This window comes from Galleria mellonella, unplaced genomic scaffold (assembly GCF_026898425.1).
Source record: "Galleria mellonella isolate WM207_F2 unplaced genomic scaffold, CSIRO_AGI_GalMel_v1 utg133, whole genome shotgun sequence".
NCBI classification, from domain to species: domain Eukaryota; kingdom Metazoa; phylum Arthropoda; class Insecta; order Lepidoptera; family Pyralidae; genus Galleria; species Galleria mellonella.
The window spans coordinates 3,567,372-3,593,708 of NW_026441990.1; the positions used below are offsets into that span (position 1 = coordinate 3,567,372).

At 34.3% G+C, this 26,337-nt stretch overlaps 2 protein-coding genes across 11 annotated transcripts in view; both read right to left on the reverse strand.

Annotated features, from left to right (window-relative positions):
* The window catches only part of LOC113511113 (eyes absent homolog 2), a 66,329-nt gene extending 60,677 nt beyond the window's left edge, over positions 1-5,652 (reverse strand). For 4 of the 10 annotated variants that reach the window (XM_052903205.1, XM_052903204.1, XM_052903202.1 and 1 more), the window contains exon 1: positions 5,379-5,652. Coding sequence is in view for 1 of the 10 variants with exons in the window: in XM_031912057.2 (XP_031767917.2) it covers positions 5,265-5,309 (45 nt within the window). In the remaining 9 variants the exon portion in view is untranslated. Of the gene's footprint in view, positions 1-5,260 lie in introns of all 10 variants that reach the window. The other 6 variants (XM_031912057.2, XM_052903200.1, XM_052903199.1 and 3 more) reach the window with 3 other exon arrangements.
* Positions 5,653-8,051: 2,399 nt separating this feature from the next.
* Positions 8,052-21,020, reverse strand: LOC113511132 (ethanolaminephosphotransferase 1-like). Its single transcript, XM_026894730.3, has 9 exons — positions 20,706-21,020; positions 18,731-18,799; positions 16,535-16,736; positions 15,199-15,355; positions 14,000-14,108; positions 12,132-12,289; positions 10,992-11,172; positions 10,029-10,205; positions 8,052-8,219 (listed from the first exon to the last, which is right to left on the reverse strand). The coding sequence occupies exons 1-9, from the start codon at positions 20,760-20,762 to the stop codon at positions 8,154-8,156; spliced, it is 1,176 nt and encodes a 391-aa protein (XP_026750531.2). The 5' UTR covers positions 20,763-21,020; the 3' UTR covers positions 8,052-8,153.
* Between the last annotated feature and the right edge of the window lie 5,317 nt (positions 21,021-26,337).

The window sequence follows — 26,337 nt, forward strand, 5'->3', positions numbered from 1 at the left end:
TTTAACATTTCTACGACAAACCGTTTCCAAAATACGATGCGCTGTAGTTTTATAAACATCTTAAATAGTTGTAGGCGTTCGTCGCCTGTGTCGCAACACGTAGCGGAACATTTACTCTGCTGCCTTCGGATTCCGAAATCGAAATGTCCAACGGTACTTTAGTGTTGACCATATATCCATATTGAAACTATATTATTGTGCATTAACACACTAAAAACAATTATTGGTAATAAAACTAATGACTAATCTTCTTCTTAGTTCTTTCTTTCTTACTTCTTCATAAGGGGTGTATTAAGGTTACTTAAGAGTCGGTCCCTGATACAGGCGTCCATAGACTACGGTAACCGCATTTACCATCAGACAGGCTGTATGCTTGTTTGCCATTATTGTAGTATAAAAAAAAGATTAATGATAATATTATGATGTCTGAACGTTGGGGATATTTAAGGAAAATTAATACGATTATATAGTTAATGGTCGAGAGATGGGCAGCAGCGTCCCTCTTAAAATAAGACCAAAGCCTAACTGAGGTTGCCAAACCGCCTGATAAGCGTGGCAACTACTGGCAAAAATCCCCAAAAGGAGGCTTATGTTCAGCAGTGAATAGTAAAAAGCTGATAGGATGATGATGAATATGAGGGATCTAAATAAGACAAATAAATGTCAAAACGATGATTTTTAGAAATTTGATATGCCTGGCTGTATGTTTATTCCACAAAAACTACTACACCATACTATACAACCCACCACAAACTCAAGTTTTATCCCAATCATCTGGACGAGTGGCGGTCTTCCACTGTGCGAAAAGAGTATATTCCTTTTTAAAAGGCCGGCAGTACACCTGCAATGCCGCTGGTATTGTGGGTGATCATGGGCGGCGGTAGTCACTTACCATCAGGTGAGCCGCATGCTCGTTTGCCCTCTGTGTTGTAAAAAAAAAATACCAAATGGCCGTTTCCACTTTGTGTGTAATTTAAAATTAGATGTACTTTTCATTTTGATATGCCAGCTAGAAGTAGTATATTTAATTGAATTTCCTATTTTTGAAATCCACGCGTACGAAGTGACAGGCTAACTAAAAGCCGGCTCACTAAATTTAAGTAACTAATGTCGTTTAATTTTTTTAAAATAATAGTACTTAAATTTGTTTACTATGCATCCAATAACTAAATAAATTAGGCTATCGCATCTAAAGATATTATTTACTGAACATTTAAAAGAAAGAAAGAAAGAAAAATTTTTTAATAGTAACTTTTTTCATTACCGTCCATTCGGAACGCAATTTCAATGACACCTCATTAGAACAAATCTGGATTGTGATGTGTGAAAAAGTTGTTATAGAGACATGAATTTCCTTACGGCGTATATTTTGGCCAACGCATTTCTATGATAAGGTTCTCCTAGGTTCTTTTTTTATGCAACATAGAATGGCAAACAAGCTGTCGGTCCACTTGATGGAAAGTAGTAACCGTCGCCTATAGACATGAGCAGTACCATGGACATAACAGAGTATACTATTTCGTCCATGATACCTCCATGCGTTGCCATTCCTGAGGACTCAGGTGTTATTCCTCTGTACCCTGTAAATTCACTGCCGTATCCCCTTCTTCAAACCGAAACATAGCCATGTAAATACAACTGCTTCACGGTACAAACACTAATAGTGTCCTATCAGTTGGCAGGGACCTCAAAGAAATATTATACCTCATATAAAAATATACTTTAATATTTTAAGAATTTATTATAGATAGATGGATATAGATAATTTATTTGCACACAAATAATAGATATATAGAGATACATACAAAAAAAGGAAAATACCTAAAAAAAGGTAACATAATTTTTCATTTCGTGAGTGTGCAACAACACATAATGGTCAACTCAGTTTATTGCTTCGCCCTCAAGAGAGTAAAAACACTAATATTTTGTTAGAGCCAAATATAATTTGCAATTTCTAATGTAGCAGAATAAACCTTAAATTACGACTAAAGCTATATTTGTTTTATACACTAATCGAAAATGTCACAATATTTGAAAAATAAAGAAACGAAAGTTAAAAAAATTCTTTATAAAATTTTATGGAGAACGCATTTGCTATATTGAAATTGGACCCGTAAACTAATTTTACATTTCGTGAAGTATTCAGACGACGTAAATTATAAATAATTTTAAATTTTCCCCCTTTTTTACGCATTACATTTCAATATAAATTATTTTGAAACAGTGATTTGACTGCAATTCTTTCGTAACAACAAATTCGCAAGTGTTTTGTTTCGCTCTAAAATTTCAAATAAACTTTTATGGTTAAAAGAGAAAAAAGTTTGATAATGGAATGGTAAACCCGACCGTGCTAACAGTAGGATTGGCATTTCTGTCCGAAAAAGATCGATTTTTGAATCGATTCAAATCATAATCTGACAAATCGATTACAAAAAATCGCTCTTACAATTTAATTATAGAAATTTAATTATAGAAAACAAAACGCGCACCATAATAACCGATATTAACCTTTTTATTAACCTTTTTTATAAGTATTTTTTTACTTTTTTTTTACAAATTTATTATATATATATATATATATATATATATATATATATATATATATATATATATATTGTTTGTAACTAACTTGAAGCTGTTTTACGATATAATTATTTGCCAACTTGTTTTCACGAATTCAATATTTTTTCGAATGGCGTCAACTTCAAAATAATGTGCTTTGTTATTTTTTTTGTAAATAGTATTACAATAATACGAATATACGTACAAAATAAGTCAGAATAATGAAAGCGCTAACATTCGTTATTCTTGCATACATCTCTTGCTTCAAAAGCATACTGAAAGATAAATTATGAAAGTGTATGAAGCAAGTTTATCTACTTTCATAACGCATGCATGTTTTTGAAGTAAGTTTATCTATTTTCATAACTCATGCATTATAATGAACTATTTTTTGTTGTCTTGTCTACTTAACATAATTTTTTTTTATTTTTTTATTTTATCTTTATTTGGTCTCCTAGCAATTGTTACACTGATAAGATTTAATATTAAAATTACTGTCTATTTATACTTAGTGTACAATCATTTTAAAGGAAACACAGCAATCTAATTAACAAATAAACAATACTATGGTATAACAATCTCTTGAGGTATTTCACATAGGTATAGTTTTTTAGATTCAATAGATGATTGCTTCACATAAGTTTTAGCTATTCAAATTAACTGCAATGCTTTCCTATAGAAATCCCCTTCTGTGTCAAAGAGCTATAATAATATTAATTAAAGAACAATTATTAAGACATCACGAACTCAAAGGAAATAGTAAGTGAACATAAATTAATTTTTTAAAATGACCAATCACAATTACTAGGTATGTATTGTTTTTATCCCGCAGTGATGTATGAGACGATTTTATTGTCTAATAAATGCCTTATTTTTTCGAAATTTCCGAGAGAATGAGGATCTCAATTGTGTTTTTTTTTTTATCGTTAGGGAGGAAACGAGCATGCGGTCTACCTGATGGAAAGCGGCTACCGTCGCCCATGAACACTTGCAACACGAGAGGAGTTGCTATTGTTAGGTATTTATTTTAATTTTGTTTAATTTTTATATAACTTAGAATGGCAAACAAGCTGACGGTCCACCTGATGGAAAGTGGTAACCGTCGCCTATAGACATGAGCAGTACCATGGACATAACAGAGTATACTGTTTCACCCATGATACCCCCCATGCGTTGCCATCTCTGAGGACTCAGGTGTTATTCCTATCTGTAAATTTATAGAGTAAGTGTGTAGGTGCACATCTTGTAAGAATTTAATTCTTATTAGAAAGATCATTAATTAGGTAAGAATAAAACTTACCTGTCTTCAGGAATGGAAACATAGGAAGGATAACATTGTGCGTTACATTTATTGTATTTAGTGTTGTTTTTTATTTCTATGCGACCGTTATCACTTTCAGTCAGACCAGAAGCTTTTTTGCCATTCCAAATTGCTTAAAAAATATGCAAGCATGAAGCATTTAACGATACGAGATATGTAGATAGCTTATTATCCAGCGCTATTAAAGAAATAATATGTAATCGATCGAGAGAGATAAAATTTACTCACACAATTGTCTAACCATTGATAACAATGTTTTGTTTAAAGAAATTTCACATTTAGTTCCTATATACCTATTTTATAATTTTTTTTTATTAAGAATATTTAATACCCCTTCCTTTCCTTTCCCATGGGTGTTGTAAGACGCGACTAAGTGAGGGCGATGGCTGGGCAGCAGCGTCCTTCTTAAAACATCTCCAAAGCCTAACTGCGGTTGCCAATCCGACAGCCGAGCGTGGTAACTACTGGAAAAGCCCCCAAGGGGGAGGCTTACGTTCAGCATTGGACAGTTAAAGGCTGGTACAATGTACCTCTCGGTGGGTTGGCTTAAACAATCGTTATGAAATTTGGTACCTGTATGGAATGTAGAAGGATATTGGCTTTTTATTACGGTCCGTAAACATATCCCTGTCACGCTGTCAAAGTCGTGGGTAAAAGTTAGTAAAGAATTGTTCAAAAGAAAAAACAAAACAGTTAAACAGTCTAAATAGGTTTATTAGACAGTTGATGTTTATAAATAAGTTAATACTAAAAAGATTTCTTGTCTCTATTTGGCCTATTTTATTTTTTTAAAGCGTACTCAGCTAGACCGTCGCCTACCTTTTTCTACACTATCAAAATAATTTATGCCCTTCTCCTACTGTTTTGAATATTAGTCGTAAGGAGATTGTTTAATTTATTGTTTTGAAGAGATGTAATGTGGTTATTAAACATTAATAACCATTATATAATTAATTATGGTGCACATAATTTAAATGATAAATAACTAGTTATAACTTATTTTGAAAATGCGCTTAAAAAACTAGCTATTTTACGGATTAGTGATTTAATATTATAAATAAAGTGTTCAACCGAGAACAGTTACGGGGAACGGTTAATAAAAAAAAATCTTTCTAGAATATTCTGAAATTAAATAAGTAAATAACCTCGAAAAAAAATTTGTTAAAACAGTTATTTCAACGAGTTGAATAACAAAAATGTGTTCTGTACTAACGAATGTAACTTTTAACAATAAAATCACACTATCATTATGTTAAATTTTTATGATAACTTTGTGCTTAAAAGCAAAAATTGCTTATTATACATATCGACTCACAGTTCCGCTCTAGTTTTATTTGAAAAAAGAAAATGCGACGAACATTATAAAAAAAAAAATACCTACGCCAAGTGCATGCTTTTGTTCATGTCCAATTAACCAACATGCCATAGTTTAATCGCCACACCACCACAATTATTTAACTGTTAATTTCCATTCTTTTACAAGCACCACACTTACCTAAAAGTTCAAAAAGTAAAATTTCTTCAAAAGAATCACAATTAAAAAATAAATACAAATGTTGCCACTAAACACTTGGAGCACAATTTTTTAAGAGTCACATTTATTAAAAACGTTGAAAAGTTCCATTTTTAAAAACGGGTTTTCGTTAAATCCGGTTTTAAAATTTTACTCATAGAATAATAGCCGCGGAGGGAAATTAAAAAAAAAATAGATCGGTAAACAATTGAACAACTAACAAAGCAGCGCTTCGCAGCTATCCGAAGCTGTACTGAAATTCTAAACCCCGACTTTGGTGTCCATGTCGCGCACCCCCCATTACTGAATTTCGTATCATAACCAAAAAGTCTCAAATCACTTATTCCACAATCTGTAATCAACTTTACCATATAATAAATAAAGTCTCAAATGCAACGACGCATAGTAGCAATTCGGTCCTTTCTGGAAACGACTCGCCGACTACAAGGCTATGAGAACGTATAATTTAAAGACGGAGTTGGGTATCACAGTGTTGGAATATAATTGTCTCGCTCCCACATATAGAGAAGATTGCGCAGCTTTTCGCGTAGCGGTGTCGGTATTGCTCATTTTTTTCTATTCTGTATTGAATTACGTATTATTTTGTGAATTAGATTGTGTCATGGTGTCATATTCCTTGATACCTGGTGACGGTACTACGGGATATATTCGGAGACAGGTAAATGTATTAATATTTTAAGAAAAGTGCTCATATTCTCTTTTCTTCTTTTTAATAAGAAGTAACAAACTCGAAGTATTACAGATATTTAGTTTAAAAACGTACATAGATGTCCACTTTATTTTTCATTGTACTATATAAAAATTGGTTATTACATTTGTAACGATAATCGTTGATAAAAATCCAACAAAAGTTTTCAACTAACTTCAAAACGGGGGTTCGTTTAGTTTATATTTGTTGCCTCATAACTCTGTCAGTTCTAAACCGATTTGGAAAATTCTTTTTTTATCTAAAAGGATATACTTACAGATTGGTGTCGTTGAAGTTACATCAAAATCGATCCAGTAGTTTAGTTTTTAGATCAAAATAACTGGTTTTGTCACATTTGAAGTTGGCTTTTTGTGGTCGCAATCTTTAATCTATTATTTGATGGCAAATGTATGTAATTATTTAACAATTATCATACATGTAACCTGTCTTAGGCTGTATTATAAATAGTACTTACAAAAGATATCTTTAAAAGTAATTTACACGTGCAGTTATTCGAGGTATATGTAAAACAGTTTCTAAATATAATCTAACGATTTTAATTTTTTTTATTCAACTTAGATTGGCAAACAAGCTGACGGCCCACCTGATGGAAACTGGTAACCGTCGCCTATAGACATGAGCAGTAACATGGACATAGCAGAGTGTACTGTTTCACAGCCATGCAAACACAACTGCTTCACGGTAGATACACGAATGGGACAGAGGTGCCCAAGCAATCAAAACTTGTACAAAGTCTCCCTCTATAGATATCAGAGCAGTAACGATATCTAATATAACAAGTATAAATATTTCAATTTATGCTGACATTTAAATAGAAAAAATGGTAAAATGCGTATACGTAATGGTAGGTATATGGTACTTTTACCATAGACTACGTGCATAGATAAACAGTCTGTGAAAAATATATAAGTAGATTTTTATAACAGATAAATCATCAGCCTGTAACTGTCCACTGCTGAACATAAGCCTTCGCCTTGAGGGGGTTTTACCAAAAGTTGCCACGTTTGGCAGACGGAATGTCAACCGTAGTCAGGGCTTTAAAGATGTTTTAAGAAGGACGCTGCTGCCATCCCTCGACCTCCCTTAGTCGGCTGTTACGACACCTACGAAAAAGGAAGGGGTGGCCTATTCTATGCTGGGACTAGACAGCCACTCTTTATCTTGCTTTTATGTAATGAAGTTTTTGTAATTAGTTATTAATTTTGTTTGCGTACATATTGTTAATCTTTATAATATGTATCATTCTTTGAAGGGAATTATAAAGAGTTTTCTTATTAATTAATTAATTCATTCATTCATTCATTCATATGCACATGTTATGCGCCTATTAGCATTCACTGAGAAGTAACACTTTTATATTTTCTATAATATGTCACTCTGCGTGTTCTACCGCCTGTACAATGGATTGTGCTCAGAGGAATTGTTCAATATGATGGCCACAGCCACTTTCTACCATCGTACAGCTCGCCATCGACAGAGAGTTCATCCTCATGTCCCACAGCCTCAATGGTCGCGTACTGCGCGGTTTCAGAGATGTTTCCTCCCACGAACACTCAGGTTGTGGAATGAGCTCCCTGCCGAGGTTTTCCCAAGAGACTACAGCATGGGGTTCTTCAAAAGGGAGGTATAGATGTTTCTTCAGGGTCGGCAACGCGCGCGTAATACCTTTGGTATTGCAGGTGTTCATAGGCTACGGTAACCACTTACCATCAGGTGGGCCGTATGCTTGTTTGTCACCTCAGTGGTATAAAAAAATACGATTAATTAAATGATAATATATTACTTGTACAACAATTAGTCGTAGGGTTGTCTTGAAAAGATTGCTCTCAGCAATAAGACCGCCTCACTGTACTTATACAATTGTATCGTTGTGTTTGTAAATTGTCTTGCTTATTTCCTATATTGTATAATGCAAATAAAGTATACTCATTCGTTCATTCGTATATTAAAATATTAATACAATAAATAATATAGCTAATTTAACAATTGCATTGAAATTGTTCTAGTTAATTGTTAAAAATTAAATTTTACTTAATTTTCTCTTTAGGAACTACGAAACATTTGATTTTTAAATAACTGCATATTTGTTGCACCTGAAAAAGAAATAGGATTTATGTAATACTTAATGAAATAAAGAGTAAAGTAATAATACTATTTTTTTTTTATACAACTTAGAATGGCAAACACGCTGACCGCCCACCTGATGGAAAGTGGTAACCGTCGCCTATAGACATGAGCAGTACCATGGACATAACAGAGTATACTGTTTCGCCCATGATACCGCCCATGCGTTGCCATTCCTGAGGACTCAGGTGTTATTCCTCTGTACCGTACCAGTAAATTCACGCCATAATTAAATATTAACTATATTTACTTACTTTATATTAACTAAATCAGCGATTCCTTATTTGTAATATAATAGAATTAAAACCTCCTTAATACAATAAAAATAAAAATGATCGTTTTGTAATTCAAAGTAATGTAACAGATAAATTGCGGTCACTTGCCTTTGAACTCGCCGACCAATGGAAAAGGCGGCGTTTCTTTTAGAATATATGAGCTAGATTCGTAATAATATATTATATACGTACTGTTATCAAAAATGCAGCTGTTAATTGAAAACTGCTACATTTAGGCTTTATTTTATTTGTACTTTAGTGACCAAATTACAAAAAAAATGTTTAATATAATACAAAAGCCCGACTTAATTCTATATAGTATTAAGTCCGCCTTTTGACCAATCGGTCGATCGCGACTATTAGTTTAGATGATCGCGGCAAGGCAAAAAAAAAAATTTGCTAATCTAGCGGAAGATGTTCAGACGCAATGCTCACACTAATATAAATAAGTAGTTACTAAGAATAATTTTGAATTTTATGTTTTACCTATTAATAATATAAAAAAATACTACAATATTACATAATTGTGTGAACTATGTTGTTTCATTTCAGACTTCAAGAAGTATGTAATTGGTAGATCGTACAGGGTTTTGTCAGTAAACAGTAGATCTTGGGTCTAGTCAAGTTGGGCACCCCTGCTATATAACATTCTCTCCCAGTCAACCTTTGACAAAACAGAAATGTGAATTTTTAAATTATGCGGTGAAATGTATTGAAAATTGCATTTTCCCGCATAGTACTATAAGATCCTGAACCACCTGCATCCAGTGATTTCCTGCAGCATATTTGAGATCTTCGTTCTATCTAGTGGAGAGTCGTGATACAAAACATTTACTTATAGGGCTTCCCACGTTCCATAGTTCCTTCACAAGCGGAAAGACGAGTGAGACAAAGGTACCATTGAAAACGCCTCTTTTTTCAAAACCTACTTCTTACGAAGTATTTAATAATAGCTTTTACCCGCGAATTCGTCTGCGTTACCGGTATGTTTACTGACCAAGATAAAAAATAGCCTTATATTCTTCTCCATATAGTATGTGTATAACAAATTTCATAGTGATTGATCAAGATATTAACGATGAAGTGATGAACAAACAAACTCACTTTCATATATATAATATTAGTAAGAATAATATCACCATAAGGCTAACTAGACAGCTTATTACCAGAGGGAGATTTTGTACAAAAGTCGTTTGATTGGGCACCTCTGTCCTATTCGTGTTTCTACCGTGAAGCAGTTATGTTTGCATGGCTGTGTTTCGGTTTGAAGGGTGGTATATGGCGTGAATTTACAGGGTACAGAGTAATAACACCTAAGTCTTCAGGAATGACAGCGCATGGGAGGTGTCATGGGCGAAACAGTATACTCTGTTATGTTCATAGTACTGCTCATGTCTATAGGCGACGGTTACCACTTTCCATCAGATGGGCCGTCAGCTTGTTTGCCATTCTAAGTTCTATAAAAAAAATATTACTAAAAGTCATAAGAAAAAAAAAAATTACCACACATATTCCATAATGCACATGAGCACCAATTGCTATCAATGTAAAACCATAAAAGAGCACAATTTCAACAGCCGGCCAAGTGAGTGAGACAAGCGTGCTGACTAGTAGTGGGTAGGACAGCCAACAAACTGCCTCGCACCTTTGGCTACCCATTATTGCCACTATCAAACGGCTCTGTGGATGATAAAAAAAAAAAATTAAAAAAAAAAACATAAAATGCTCCTTTCCGCTCAGGGTTTGCTGGAAGAGAACTCTTACAGAGTTAAGCTCGCCTGTTGTACATCTTTATTTTATATATATTATATGTTGTAATTTTTTGTGAAGAATAAAGAAAGAAAGAAAATGTGTCTATATATTAGCTGTTTCCTGCGACGCTGCCCACATGAATCGGTATATAAAATATCCTATGCGATAAAATATGATATATAACCTACCTTCAATATTTTCATCGAGTTTCAACCAATTCAACTGATCGGTTATTTCATAGCATTTTATATGTGATTCTTTAGATTGATATAACTTTTTTATTTATGAATCGATTGAAATAAAACAAACACTAAATGTTAAGTTGAGCAAATCGCAACGCATTAGTGAAAACTGAATTGAAAGCGGTTAAGCCATTTCTGAGATGAGCGTGCACAAACTTACAGACAAAGAGACAAAAATTATTGTAAAAATTATTGTTTTGGATTATATTGTGTTCATAAAGCCCCCCTATAATAGTTTTTCTTATATATCTTCCATGTACAAACAGCGACTAGTTACGATTTTATTATATGTATTGATATACAAACATACACATACACACACACACACACATATATATATAGACAGAGCGAGAGAAAAAGAGAGAGATGGAGAGAAAGCGGGAATCGAACTCACGATTTACCAAGAAAAGGTAAGACACTTAAACCGCTACACCATCAAATAAAATAGAAAGATGCTTATCCAAATACTCACGGAAATATTGCTAAATAAAGTCCCGTACAACAGGAAGAACGCTCTGGGATCGTATAACATGATATCGTTAGGGGAGTGGAGTGCCCATGTTGTTAAAATGAGAATCATCGTCAGCATTGACCATACAGGCTTGAATGCCTGCAACAATGTCATCTTCGTGGACTTCTGACTTTTTCGGTATCTGAAAATATACGGAATCGTTTATTACTAGAAATAATTTTTATTCAAATCAACTTAATTTTAAACATCTTCAACCGACTTCAAAAGAGGATGGTCAATTTAAATTCGATTGTATTTTTTTATGTTTCATTTCCATACGACACCGTCAGTTAAAAATTTACTTGGAAAATTCTTTTTTTCTATCTAAAAGGTTATACCTACTTACAAATTGGTCCCATAAAAATGTTATCAAAATCGGTCCAGTACTAATTAAGGCAAAACATCAGAAGGCCTACCATGTAATGTGTTCCGAAATTTCGGAGTCAAACGAAACACAAATTTGATGTTAAAATTATATAATACATGCCGTTTGGAAATATTAAAAATGTTAAAATATCGTTCCTTTGGACTTTTATGATAGGATGTATGACGAACGAAATGTTAAACTCCATTTATTGGTCCGATTTTAGTATGAACAAAAACACGAAATTGAGTCCGAAATTTTGGAATTTCATTTCATGGGAGACCCGCTGGTTTTATCACAATTGAAGTTGTTCTTTTATGACACAATTTAGGACAAAATCTTTATGGAATAATATTTTTTATGACTCTAAATGCATTCAATATGAAGCTAGAGAAACTCAGCTGTTGCTTTTGAAACACAAATTAAATTTTTACAAGTTGATATAAATACAAGGTATCAAATAGTACAAAAATAAAGAAAGAGACGCAGATAACGACTTTATTTTGTTTTGACCTATGACTTGAGCTATGACTATTCGGTCACTTTGATTCTTGTGCAGATACCCTCATTTTGGATTTTATAATGCAGAGGAACTGCAAGTATAGCACTCTCCATAGTTGGCTGAGTTATTTGAAGCTATTACATTCGGGCAACCGTGTAGTACCATGAACTAAATATATGTACATTATAACTTAGTTAAGAGCTTATAAAAAGAACTGATATGCAAGAGTACATACAAGTAAACATTGTAAATGGCGACGGGCAACGTGGTAAAGAGTCCAGTGGCGTGAATGAGCACCTCCAGGAATTGCACGAAGGTGATGTCCCCAAACATGTAGAACTTGTATACGTCACGACCCAAAAAGTAAGGCACTAGGAACAGAATGGTTGCTACCTGAAAGTAAGTTTATGTTGAATAGCCAATGATTATTAGCCTGGCGACCTCGTACAGACAAACGTGGTGTAGGCGACCCCCCACTAGATGGAGTGACGACCTCAAATGCATTGAAAGCATTGTTTATTTGTTACTCCTTAACGGCTGAAATACATACATACATACATACATAATGTCTCCCATTAGGGTAGGCAGAAACAATGGAACGCCAAATGCTTCGATTCAAACAAACCTCTTTCGCTTCTTCCACATTCATCAATCTTTTCATACACGCTCGTCGGTTACGGGTACTTTTAATCGACGAGCGTGTAAAAATAATCGGCTGAAATAATTTTCGTAAAATTTTGTAAATAAATGGAAAAGGACATAATATTGCATTTTATGACGGTCACGTGGATAAAGTTGCGGTCATAGCTAATAATCATCATTATCATCATTTCAGCCGTTACCTGTTCACTGCTGAACCTGCTCCATAGACTGCCATAAGGAACGAGAGCGTTCCTTATAGCAGTTTACCATTTGGAGATTTTACCCGTAGTTGCCACGCTTGGCAGTTGGATTAGCAACCGCAGTTTGGTTTTTAGTGATGTTTTAAGAGGGACGCTGCTGCCCATACTTTGATCATTAAATTCCCATAGTCGCCTCTTACGACGCCCGAGGTGGCCCATTCTATGCTGGGACCACATAGCTAGTAGTAAAAAATAAACAACATATTTATATATATATCTTGTTTCTTGACATCTTGTTTCGAGCTAAGCATAATTTGTAACATCTACAGGTGTTAAACAATTCGCGGGATTTATTTTTGAATAAATAAATATATAAATAAGCCATGAAAAATTTCCCATACCACATGAGGTCTACCATGAATGTGAAAGAAACACTAATTTGATGTTAAAATTACATAGTACATATCGTTTAAAAATATGAAAAATGTTACAATACCGTTTCTTTGGACTTATATGATAGACTTTGTGATGAACAGAATGATAAGCTTCATTTACTGTGCCGATTTCTGTATGAACGAAAATACGAAATTGAGTCCGAAAATTCGGAATTTCATTTCATGGTAGACCAGTTTAGGTAGTTTCACCAGGCGGTAAACGTCGTCTATAGATATGGACATTACAAAGTACACTGTGACTCCCGTAGTATCCTTCACGTGTTGTTATGTCTGAGATCTAGTAAACTTTAAGATAAAAAATGTTTGTTTTTTGTATCTGAAAGTTTAAAGGTTAAAAGTGATTGCTTTTAACCTTTTTTTTTTGTATATTTATTAAGATAACGCTGCTATATATCGCATTTATATTATAACAACTATTTATTTTAAATCTTAACAACTTTGTCCAGATAATTATATTTCATTACATTGTTATATTTTTTTATTTATATGCAACTTAGAATTAAAACAATCTGACAGCTGACCTGATGGAAAATGGTAACCATCGCCTATAGACATGAACAGTACCGTGGACATAACAGACTATACTGTTTCGCCCATGATACCCCCCACCGTATATCGTTAGCAAAGGCGGTATGTCCGAACCGATACGACATCTTCGAGAAAAGAGCATATTCCTTTTTAAAAGGTCGGCAGCACACCTGCAACGCGTCTGGTGTAGGGAATGATAAAAAGCCACGATAGTCACCATCAGGTGAATCGCATGCTCTTTTGCGTTCTGTATTTAAAAAAAATACTCTAATACTTACCCACATACTCAAGTCGTACCCCCACGGTAGGAAAAGTGTGCCCGTGCTGTATTTCTCGCAGTGACTCGTGTAAAAGTTCAGCGTGATACTCACACATAGTAAGAAGCCCCTGTAAGAAGTTTTAAAGACTTTATATTGGTTGGTATGTTTTAAGATTCAGTTTTACCAGACTTTGTACAAATAATAGGAATTGTATCCCACAAAAAACATCTTACTTTTGGAATCCGCGTGTGCGTAATAGCGGCCGAAAGGGGGAAAGGAATTGTTAGTAATGGAGATTGAGAAGCCCATTGCTAGCAATATACTCAACCATGTCGACCTACTCGTGTTCCCCCTGGAAACTATCATGGTTAATTCCTGATGAATTCATCATGATGGGCTAACTGACCTGTTTTCATTCTCATCTATCACCCTTCACTGGTGCTCCGCCAGCGTATCCCGTTAGCGCAGGCGAGGTTACCATACCATTTTCACCCATCAAAAAAAAAAAAAAAAAAAAAAAAAAATAGCGGCCAAAAAGATAGTAGATATATTAATTTTTATACAATAAAGATTTAATATTTTATTAGTATTCATGCTTTTTGTCAATGATTCCCCAAGAGACTAAAACATGGGTTTTTTTATGAGATATTAATGGAATGGTAGAACCTGTGCTATCGGTATACGCTAGCGGGGCACTAGTCAGTGAGTGGTAAGTGAGAATAAAAGGAGATCAGTTAATTCATCGTGAAGAATTCAACAAGAATTAATCACAATGGTTTCCAGGGTATCCACGTGGAGGTCAACCTGATAGGATATTTTGCAACCAATGGAGGTTCTAGTCCCCATTATTAATAATCCCATTACTCTTCACAACATGAGGTTTGGCATCATTCGTAATGCTCTTGGTGTTATAGACGTCGACCACGGTAACTGCTTATCAAGCAGTACTCATATGCATGTCAGTGGCAGATTAAGCCCGTCAGAAGCCTGGCACGGCTAAGCTGATATGAGGCCCCAATTTAAGAAGTTGGTGTAAATTTATAAGTTTTTTACTCAGTTCTCTGTTGTATATATAAATGTTTATGTTTATTTAGTTAATTTTTTTTTTCAAAAAGGAGTAAAGAAGTTTCTTCAAAGTCGGCAATGCAAGCTTAATTCCCCTGTTACTGCAGGCGTTTATGCTTGTTTATCACCTTAGTAACAAAAAATATACGTACCTGAAAGTGGGAATTGAGAAGTCATGGTCTCTACCGAAAAGGGAGACGAGGCAATAGGGTATCAGAAACACAATGTAGGAGTCTAGTCCGTGGTCAAACATCTCACCCAGCGGCCCTGAGACACCTATTCGACGCGCCTGCTTACCATCTATACCATCTGAAAAAGAATTATTGAAAAATATGTTTTATATCTATTTTTTAATGCAACTTAGAATGGCTGACAGCTCACCTGATGGAAAGTGGTAACCATCGCCTACAGACAGGAATAAGGACTAATATTTCCATCGTTTATCTTCCCCCCAGGCCGGAGTTAATACCCCATTACTATAGCAATATATGGCATAATGCTAACAACATGTCGATCTCCACGCGATCCCTGCTGGAAACCATCGTAGTTAATTACTAAGAAATTCGCCATAAAGAGTCCAACTCAATTTATATTAGAATAGAATAGTAAATATTTATTTCCAGAAAAACACATAGTTATAACAGAAAATACAGTAATGTTATATATAAAAAGTGTCTCATATTAGGCAAAAGGAACTGGCTCCGCTGATGCGGTGAGTGTCCCAGTGCAATGTGTACAGCTGCATAGCGCTGGTTTTCAGCCAGTCCCTCTCATAACAAAATACAACACAAATACAAACGGGTACAACTGCAATTGCATGTTACAAGAACGTGACCTTTATGTCAATGCATATTAAAGGCTATTCTATTTTTATTCCTTTAAAAATTTGACGACCTTACTAATTAAGAGTAACAACAGTCGCCTAAAGACATGAATTTAAATGATCAATTAAAGAAATAGAATAATTTTGATTTTATTTTTAATTGTCAGACAATTGCGACATGACCATATTTCGACGAGCTAAAGTATGAACACTCTCAAGATTTTAAGGTATACTTAAGCATTGTTTAAACAGACATTTTTCTAACTACCGCCCAGTTCGGAATGCAATTTCAGCTGAGAAGAACGGGCAAGAAACACAATTGATGCTTTTTTTCAAATAAAAGTTAAGTTTACAACAAAAAATAATTATGAGTGGATAAAATGACTATCACAAACTTCGTATTGATAAAAAGAAAAAAAAAATAAAATAAAAAAGTATTAAGCTACAAACAATTACAGTATTCTTGAATAGATCAGTCTCTACTAGAAGCACTCGTTCACGAGTATGACGGATGAGCTAGCCATCGTTGTGTTCAAACATATTATAGGGAGCCCAACGGCCCAACCCATCACGCCGCCATACCACATAGGATACTTTATATAACTGAGTTACGCGGGCAAATCCATAGGATACTAGTTACTTAAAAATACAAAAAGAATACTTACCTAAATTATAAGCTAGGAATAAGAGAAGTCCACACACCGGGTATACCCAGAATGGCAATTCAGTTTCATTTATTATTCTGTCAGCTGGGCCCCCTGACGCATATAATTTGTAATCATATATTGAGAGTATTACAACATCTATGACCATACACACAAACCCCGCAAATGTTAATAGATTCGGTGCTATCCATTTCGGTATAAACTGCAATTTAAAATATATTAAATTATTAAATAATATAAAAAATGTAATTATTAAATATCATTAATTAAATTATAAATTATCATTAATAAAAATGTTAAGTGTCATCAATTAAATTATTAATTAATGTCTATTAAATAAATTATTAAATACCATTAAAAATATTATCACATATACAGAGTGACTTCAATCGTGAGGATCAGTTGGAAATTGGCAAGTAATCTTACTATAATCATTTTAAAACGATTCTGAATTCGTAGACATTTAGATTAAAATAATTGAATTTCGAACGCGGAATCGAACGAAATTTACGTGTCTACAAGTAGATTTTGCTTCGCATAAAATCTAGTTTCAATCGTTAAAAATACATGGCCAATATGGAAATAAATCCTGTTTGTTAGAAAATAAATTATCTCAATGTAAGGAATACACTTCTGCGTGTACGTATATATATATATTGCAATTGCAAGTAATAAAATACCTATGTATTTAACCGTGAAATAGGAACGAACTAATTTTAGTTTTCGTAAGCCGTCCTATGACGTTCACAGCGCGATATTTATACAGATGCTTCAGTCATATTAATCGATTTCAACTTAGGTAAATTAAATATTTTAAATAATACGCCAATGGTTTTAGTATATTATTATATCTATCTAAATTCACACCAAATCACGCGAGATAGGTAGAGAAAATCAATTGGTAAGATCTTCTTTACATATGTCTCTTGCTTCCTGCTTCCTGCTTTTATAATTTGTCTCATACGTGGGGAAAGGGATTGTTAGTAACGGGGTCTAACAATCCCATTGTTAAGGAGGAAAGGATTGTTAGTAATGCGAACCGTCAGTCCTATTGCTAGCAATATATCCTATCTAGTCGACATACACATAGTCCTCCCTTGAAACCATCGTGCTAAATTCTGGAATTCAACATATCGTGCTGAATGCCAGAATTATTACCCGGGTATATTCATCACGATGGAGTAACTGACTTGATCCATTAAAAAATAGCCCGATTGCTAGCAATATATGCTATCAGGTTGACCCCCACGCGGTTTCTCTGGACACCGTCGTGATTAGTTATTGTTAAATTCGTCACTATGGGTCAACTGACTTGCTTTCACTCTCACCTATGATCGTTCACTAATGCTGGACTAATCTAAAAGTAGGTATATACTTTCAAATTATATTCCTATAAAAATATCAAAAATTGGGTCCGTCATTTAATTTTTAAATCAAAAAATTATCACGACTGAAGTAGTCAGAGGGCCTATCATGAAATGTTTGCCGAAATTTCGGAGCCAAACGAAACACAAATTTGATGTTAAAATTACATAATACATGCCGTTTGGATATATTAAAAATGGAAAAATATTGTTCCTTTGGACTTTTATGATAGGATGTATGACGATCGAAATGTTAAACTCCATTCATTGGTCCGATTTAAGTATAAACGAAAACACGAAATTGAGTCCGAAATTTCGGAACCTTATTTCATGGTAGACCCGCTGTTTCTTTTTTTGTGAAACATCTTCCATTATTATGTATACATATTACGTGACATAGATGACCTATATAGACATATATACAATTTGTTTTTTGAGTTAATTTATTAATTAATTGGGTTCTATTATGCTTGGCAAACCTTGGATCATAAATGTCACGTTCGTCACAAGTGTACGATAACAGCGGACAAATACCTTTATTTATACAATTAGGTGCCGTTTGGCCCCGGCATAGAATAGGTCACCCCTTCGTTTGCTATGGATGTCGTAAGAGGCGACTAAAGGAATTTAATGGTCGAGAGATGCATAGCAGCGTTCCTCTTAAAACATCATCAGAGCCTAACTGCGATTGTCAACCCGTCTACTAAGCGTGGCAACTACTGGTAAAACCCAAAGGAAGGCTTATGTTAAGCAATGAACAGTTAACGACTGAAATAATGATGACTTCATGAAAAATTAGTCATTAGCAATTGTTTTTTTTTTTTTTGCTTACCTGAACGCAATAGTTCCATGAAGGATGCATCACATAGTTGCTGAGTGGACTCGTATCTATGGCGCTGTACTGGGAAAAATTAAAATAGCATATACAAATATGAAAAGCAAATTATTAAAGTAAGAAATGAAAATAAATTTACATGCATAAACATATGTGAACAGTTAACGACTGATTTAATGATGATATTAATTTGAATTATAATATATATAGCATTATTTTTTTTATTAGCTTTACTGAAAAGATAGTTCAAATTATACAATGTCAATAATACAGAGCCGAAACTAGACCAAAGTTTAAGGTAAGGCAAATGAACTGTACTGGAAAAATTTTTTTATCTTATTTTTTTATACAAATATGAATGGCAAATTATGACGGCCCACCTGAAGGAAAATGGTATGCATAAACATATGTGTACGCCTATAGACATAACAGAATATACTGTTTCGCCCATGATACCCCCCATGCGTTGCCATTCCTGAGGACTCAGATGTTATTCCTCCGTACCCAGCAAATTCATTCAAACCGAAACACAGCCATGCAAACAGATGCTTCACTAGAAACACGAATGGGACAGCTACAAGCAATCGACTTTTATCAGTGACTTCGCAAATCTGTTTCATTTTCTTGGAGCCTTTCATTTTAAGGTAGGGCATTGCCCCTCAATGCCTCCTCTCCTAGCTACGACTATGAAATAATAGTATAATAAAATTAAATAAAAAAAAAAACAAATAATCAACCTGAAGAAAAATGAGAGCCGTCCCTATTGATATTATTCTGTTGTTTATGGTAACGCGGCCTGCACTATCGGTATACGCTGGCGTAGCACCACTGAGAGATGACAAATAGTCGCGTACAAGAGATTCAAACCGTGTGGATGATTTTTTCCCACGAACACTTAGATTATGGAATAGCTTTCCTCTGCCGAGGTTTTCCCAAAGATTTACAGCATGGGGTTCTTAGAAATGGATGGTGAAGATGTTTCTTCAGGGTCGGCAACGCGCGCAAATAATACCTCTGGTATTGCAGGCGTTCACCAGGTTCTTCATTTTTGATATCTTATACCGCTTACCATCAGGTGGGCCGTATGCTTGTTTTTGCCACCTCAGTGGTATAAAAAAATCAGGTTCTTCATTTCGATATCATATGTTTCATAACCGAGATTTAATATATTCATCATAAGGTCAATATATAGATATTTAAACTACAATATACAGGGTGAGGGCAGGAACAACACATGGGGAGTATCATGGGCGAAACAGTATACTCTGTTATGTCTATGATACTGCTCATGTCTATAGGCGACGGTTACTATTATGTTACTTTCCATCAGATGGGCCGTCAACTTATTTGCCATTCTAAGACGCATAAAAAGAATTGTCTAGATTGGTACAGAGGAATAACATCTGAGGACTTGTACAAAAATGTTATTCCTCTGTCCCATTTGTGTTTTAACTGCCATATCCCATGGCTGTATTTCCTTCAAATCGAAACACAGCCATGCAAACACAACTGCTTCACGGAATGAAAAATACGAATGGAACAGTCCATGGTACTGTTCATGTCAAACGACGTTTTTTACAAAGTCAGCTTATTTACTTTCTAATAAATTATGTGTGTGTTAAATAGTATTACAAATAAGGGGAAATATAATGTGGAATTATGTAAATTTTTCATATTGTTAATAATTTGCACGCCGCCATAGAGGCAGAATGTACATATATGGGAAATGTAAATCTCTTTCATCTACTACCTACATTCTAGCAAAATAAATTCATTTCATTTCATTTCAATAAAGCAAGCGGATGGACCATTCTTTTTTTCATCGTTTAAATAACAATACTCTTATATCCAAATATGTGTCAAGTATTTATCATATTTACGTATTTTATTACATTTATTTACATAATTATTTACAAATGCCCATCGATAAGGTCATCGGTCGAAATATGATAAAATTTATAGTAACACTCACCTTATATTTATCGAATCCCTTCAAATGATTTTGACTTAGATATTTATAATTGAACATTTTGATATTTTTTTTTAAACAACAACAATCAACAAAAAATCCACACTTAACTTATTTGAACAAAAAATTGTATTTGAAATGAATTATTAAACAACATTTTCTTTATATGCACTGATAATTAGGATGTTATATTTAAAAGATATGGCTGTTAATAATTTAAACTAAAATATAATAATAAACACGAGTTCATAATAGTTAACTTATTTAAAAATAATATTTTTAAACACGATCGTTTGCGTCAAACGTTTCGTTTGATTATAAAATTGTTCATCGATTATACAAGATGAATAAATAAATGTAGGTTGAAATAAGACTAGTTACATACATACGTATCTTACTATACCTATTTTTTTTATAGGTAATAATGAAACAGTAACCCCACCCGCGCTATCGGTATACACCGACGAGGTAACAGTAAAGGATGATAGATGAGGATGAAACAAGTCTAACTGACCTGTTTCATCCTCATTGCTCATTTGCTCATTGCATTGACAGCCCCATTGCTAGCAATGTGCCCTATTAAGTCGACCTCTACGTGGCTCCCCCTGGAAACTATCGTGAACAATTCTTGTTGAATTCGTCACGATGGGCTAACTGGTCTGCTTCATCCTCACCTATCATCTCTCACTGGTGCCCCGCCAGTGTATACCGATAGCGCGAGTGGGGTTGCCATTCCATTATCACCCATTAAAAAAACTGCCCTAACTTCATCCCTGCCATCATTCACCGGTGCCCCGCCGGTGTATATCAATAGCGCAGCTAAGATCACCATTATAACACAGGTTTTAAGTTAAACCTTCAGGAATGTGAAATCTACATCTAATCTAATTTGGTACAGTAGTTTTGAACAAATATACAGACAAACAAATAGGCAAGGTTTCAAAAAAATATTGTTTTAGCTTCTATTACCCTAATTAAGATCCCTTATAAACAATTCTTCTCAAATATATATACAAACATTGTTTAGTTACAATTTTCAACCGACTTTAAAAAGAAGGATGTTCTCAAATCGGTTGTATTTTTTTTTTGTTTCTTACCTCCTAACTCCATCAGATGTTAACTAAAACCATTTGGAAAACTCTTTTTTATTCGAAAGGATATACTTACTTATTCTCATAGAAATTTTATCAAAATCGCTTCAGTATTTTTGGTACTTAAATTAAAATGACTGGTTTTGCCATAATTGAAAAATGGTGTTTTTTTATAGAACATATTTTTTTTTATATTATATTATATATATTATATATAATCACGCTGGCAGAGTCGCTGAAAAATATAATCAACAATTCATTTTACCAAATTGGACTTTTCGTTGTCTTAATATGTACGATAAGTATTTTACCTATTATTTTTTTTTTTGGTTTATTCAATATTGTTGAGAGAGTATTCAAACGAATCGCAAAGCAGCATATACAAAAAATTTGCTATAATTAGCAAGTTTTATGTATATTCCCGTTAGTCTTGGCATAGAATAGGCCATCCCTTTCTTTCCCGTGGATGTCGTTAGAGGCGATTAAGGGAGGGCGAGAGATGGGTAGCAACATTCTACTTAAAACATCTCCAAAGCCTAACTACGGTTTTTTTATGGATAAAAATGGTGTGGTAACCTCGCCTGCGCTAACGAGATTCGCTGGCGGAGCACCAGTGAAGGGTGATAGGTGAGAATGAAAACAGGCCAGGAATTAACCATGATAGTTTCCAGGGGGAACCACAAGGAGGTCGACCTAGTTGGGTATATTGCTAGCAATGGGATTCTCAGTCTCCATTACTAACAATCCCTTTCCCCCCGCCTAACTACGGTTGCCAATCTGCCTGCCAAGCATGGCAACTACTGGCAAACCTCTCTAGGAGGAGTCTCATGTTCAGCAATGGACATGAAGTCCATGATGATAACTTTACATGAATATGTATCGTCATTGTTTGATTTATTGTATAATTTCTTATTTTTATATACCTATTTGACTGTTTGTATTATTAATAAATAAAAATAATATAAAAATAAATTTCGTATGTGAAATAGAATACTTATTTTTTTTAAGACGTACACATGCGTCCACTTAGCTTTAAATTACTTCTGTGCTGTAAAGATAAGCTTATCTTTCCTGATATCATATTGCTCACTGACACTTCGACTCCGGGCCACACACTTTATACACATAATCGATTTATAGCCACCAACATTTGGGAGAGGCGAATAAAATTGTCGATTGCAAAATTAAAAAAGGAAATTCTCGATTCGTTCGTCTTTTTTTTTTATACAGACAAATGTATGTGACGCGTTATTTTTGCCAATTATGAATGGATTTTAATTATTCTTATTGCACGCGATGGGGTTTGCTATATGTTGGATTGTACATTTTCCTTTATAGAGCAAATTACTACTTACTGCGTAAAAGTTAAAAATTAAGTATATATATATATATATATATATATACATACCATATGTACATATACATATGTATTATATGCATGTATGTATGTACGTCTCCATATTTAGAAATAATGTAATTTTCATCATTTAGTTCCTCCGATCAAACTATAATTACTCTTCTCCATCCAAAGGTTTGCCTGGAAAAAATCGTTTTTAGCGATAAGCCCATTGTTTTCTCGCTGTGATTATTTCTTGTAATTTTTTATATCTATAATAAGTTTACTATTGTAATCTTTTGAAGGAGAGTATCTATCTATCTATATTATTTAGATATATTAACATGCTTTATTTCCGTACATGGGATTCATCTCAAATTATTATTATTTTTCATTTAAAAAAACAATAACAGCGTTTCTTGCCCATTTTACTGGACTGAAACATTATCTAGATATTCTAATATTCCTTAATTCCGTACATTGGATGCATCGCAAATTAGCGAGTGCAGTAATTGTGTCAAGCGTCGGTGTCAGGATGATGTATGGCCCATAAAAATAGATTGATCCTCGTTTACTAACTCGACGAGGTACGATTACAACGCGTAATCGACCGCCCGCTGGTACAGCGGTAAAGGTTGGCCGCTTTCAACATAATGGTCAGAGAGGGGAAGAATTTGCTGGTAATGGGGACTAATGACCCCTAAGGTATTAAGTCGACAGGACCCCTGGAAACTCTTGGATAATTCCTGATGATTTCGTCACGGTGAACCAACTGACCTGGCTCCATTCTCACCTATCGTCCCTATGGTAACCTGTCAGTGTAAACTATTAACGCTGATGGAGTTAACATTACATTTTCGTGTAGATACAATTTTCATCTAAATAAGTGTCAAAAAGTCTGATAATAATTATCTACAATATTTATTTAAATTGCGACACAATACAATACGTACATTATGTAGTTAGTAATTAATGATAACACCTGCCTATAAGTAACTTCATTAAACAAGTTTTAATGACATTGAATGTTCATTAATTTTGTTAGTATTTCCACTCTACAACCATTCGCAGGAAACTCTCTTAATTATCCAAAAAGACATCCATCGAAATTGCTCGTAATTTGGTCCGAAATAGGCACCGCACGCGCCGCGACTGGCAACAGACATTATCGGTGCGGTTCGAATTTCAAATTACGCGCTGGTGTCGGATGGCGCCCTCCGGAGCGTCGCCTGGCAACGCACAGGTGTCGTATCGATCAGCCGAATTTCTTTAACGTTCTGCTCGCCTGGTACATTCCATTTTATAATATTATATTTGTTATCTAGCGTAATTGTTTGTTTATTTGGAACACGTTAATCTCTAGAATTTATCAGTCGAATTATTAAAATACTTATTGCATTTGATAGTACATTTTTAGAGGAAGACTGGATAGTCTTGATAGATTAAACGTTGTGATATTTTTTTTATACAGTTCAGTAAAATTAAAGAGATATATTAGTTAGTTATTATCACAATGCAATTATGCGACTCCTAATATCTTAAGAGTGGCAAAGCATGGGAGTAAAATGGGGACCTGGAAACATAAACTTCTATCTACATAGAAAAAGTATACATTAAAATATAGGTACTTTTTTTGCTAGTAAACGATGTTAATTTAATGTTACAAATATATACATAATATTTATTCAACAAACGTAGATAAAAATGGCTGTAATATTATTCTGCAAAGTTTTCAGTTGTTATAACATAAAAACCCCGTGTTCATTTGGCTCTTAGACGAAACATGTTCAAAGTAATATTTACCTCTGTAAAATGACAGTTAAAGGGTCATTATTAAATCAGGAATAGCCAATTTTCTCCGTACATTTATTATGTTGAGAGACGGATGCTCGTTGCTGGCAAAATTCTAAAGTGCCCAACATTAGTTTAAATTATAACAGCAAAGGCCGTATCCATTTGCATCGCACGTGACCGTCTGTCCCAGCGTCTAGTCGTCTCATCAAACTGTGGACGGAGCGATTAATTTGTCTAATATGACCTCGTAAGTGATAGGATGTGGCGATTTTGTGGCTGATTTTGAAATTTAGCTTATATATACCTAAACAGATATAAATATGTAACTACTAGCTGATCCCCATGGGTACAGCCGCTTGTTAATTAGAATATAACCTATCAATGTAGCAAATTTTATTTAAATCTGTTCAGTAGTTTTTATGTGAAAGGGTAACAAACAGCCATCTACCTATTCTTACAAACTTGCACAGTATAATTATTAAAAGGATTTTTTTTAATGGGCGGGAATGGTATCCACACCCGCGCTATCGGTATACACCGGCGGGGCACCAGTGAAGGATGATAGGTGAGGATGAAACAGGTCAGTTAGCCCATCGTGACAAATTCAACAAGAATTGTTCATGATGGTTTCCAGGGGGAACCACGTGGAGGTCGACCTAATAGCGCATATTGCTAGCAATGGGGCTGTCAAACTCTATTGCTAACAATCCCTTTCCCCCCTATTAATAGGATTCTAATATCATGCCAGCACAATGCTGATCTTGACACATGAGAGGAAAATATTGGCTTACTATTATTATACTAGGCATGAAGTTTAGTAATAAGGGTCTACTTAAAATATTCTTTCTCTTATACTGAATTACGTGACTAAAAAAACACAATACGCGCTTTGTTCCATTGATCATCACTAGGGATATCACTTATTCTAGGGATATCACTTATTATGGCATTTTACGATTGAAAAGTGATAAGTGCGAACTCGTCCAATAGTGAGCATTTACAGTAGCGTAATATAGATGCCTACAATATTAATATCATAACCCTAAAAAAATCTTTAAAAAAAAATTATTTACAATTAATTTGTACGTGTATGGCCCAGCATTGAACAGGCCGCCTGTTCATTTCCCGTGGGTGTCGTAAGAGGCGACTAAGAAGGAAGGAGAAAGGATGGGCAGCAGGGTCCCTCTTAAAACATCTCTAAAGCCTAACTGCGGTTGCCAATCCGCCTGTCAAAATAACTACTGGCAAAACTTTCCAAGGGGAGGCTTATGTTCACTAGTGGACAGTTAAACGCTGATATGATGATAATGATGTTAGATCAATAAACAATTGAAAAGGCTATAATTATTTCTAAATAAAGAAATTTTAACGGATTACGTTTCTGTTGGAATTGTATGCTTATAACATATTTTGT

Excerpts from the sequence above, each read along its gene's own strand:
- LOC113511132 (XM_026894730.3), bottom strand. The coding sequence starts at position 20,762 with ATGTTCAATTATAAATATCTAAGTCAAAATCATTTGAAGGGATTCGAT. Across the intron at positions 16,737-18,730 it reads CATGGAACTATTGCGTTCAG|TTTATACCGAAATGGATAGC; the intron begins GTAAGCAAAAAA and ends TTTAAATTGCAG. Across the intron at positions 10,206-10,991 it reads CTTTATTTAGCAATATTTCC|AGCCGTTTGATAGTGGCAAT; the intron begins GTGAGTATTTGG and ends TATCATCCACAG.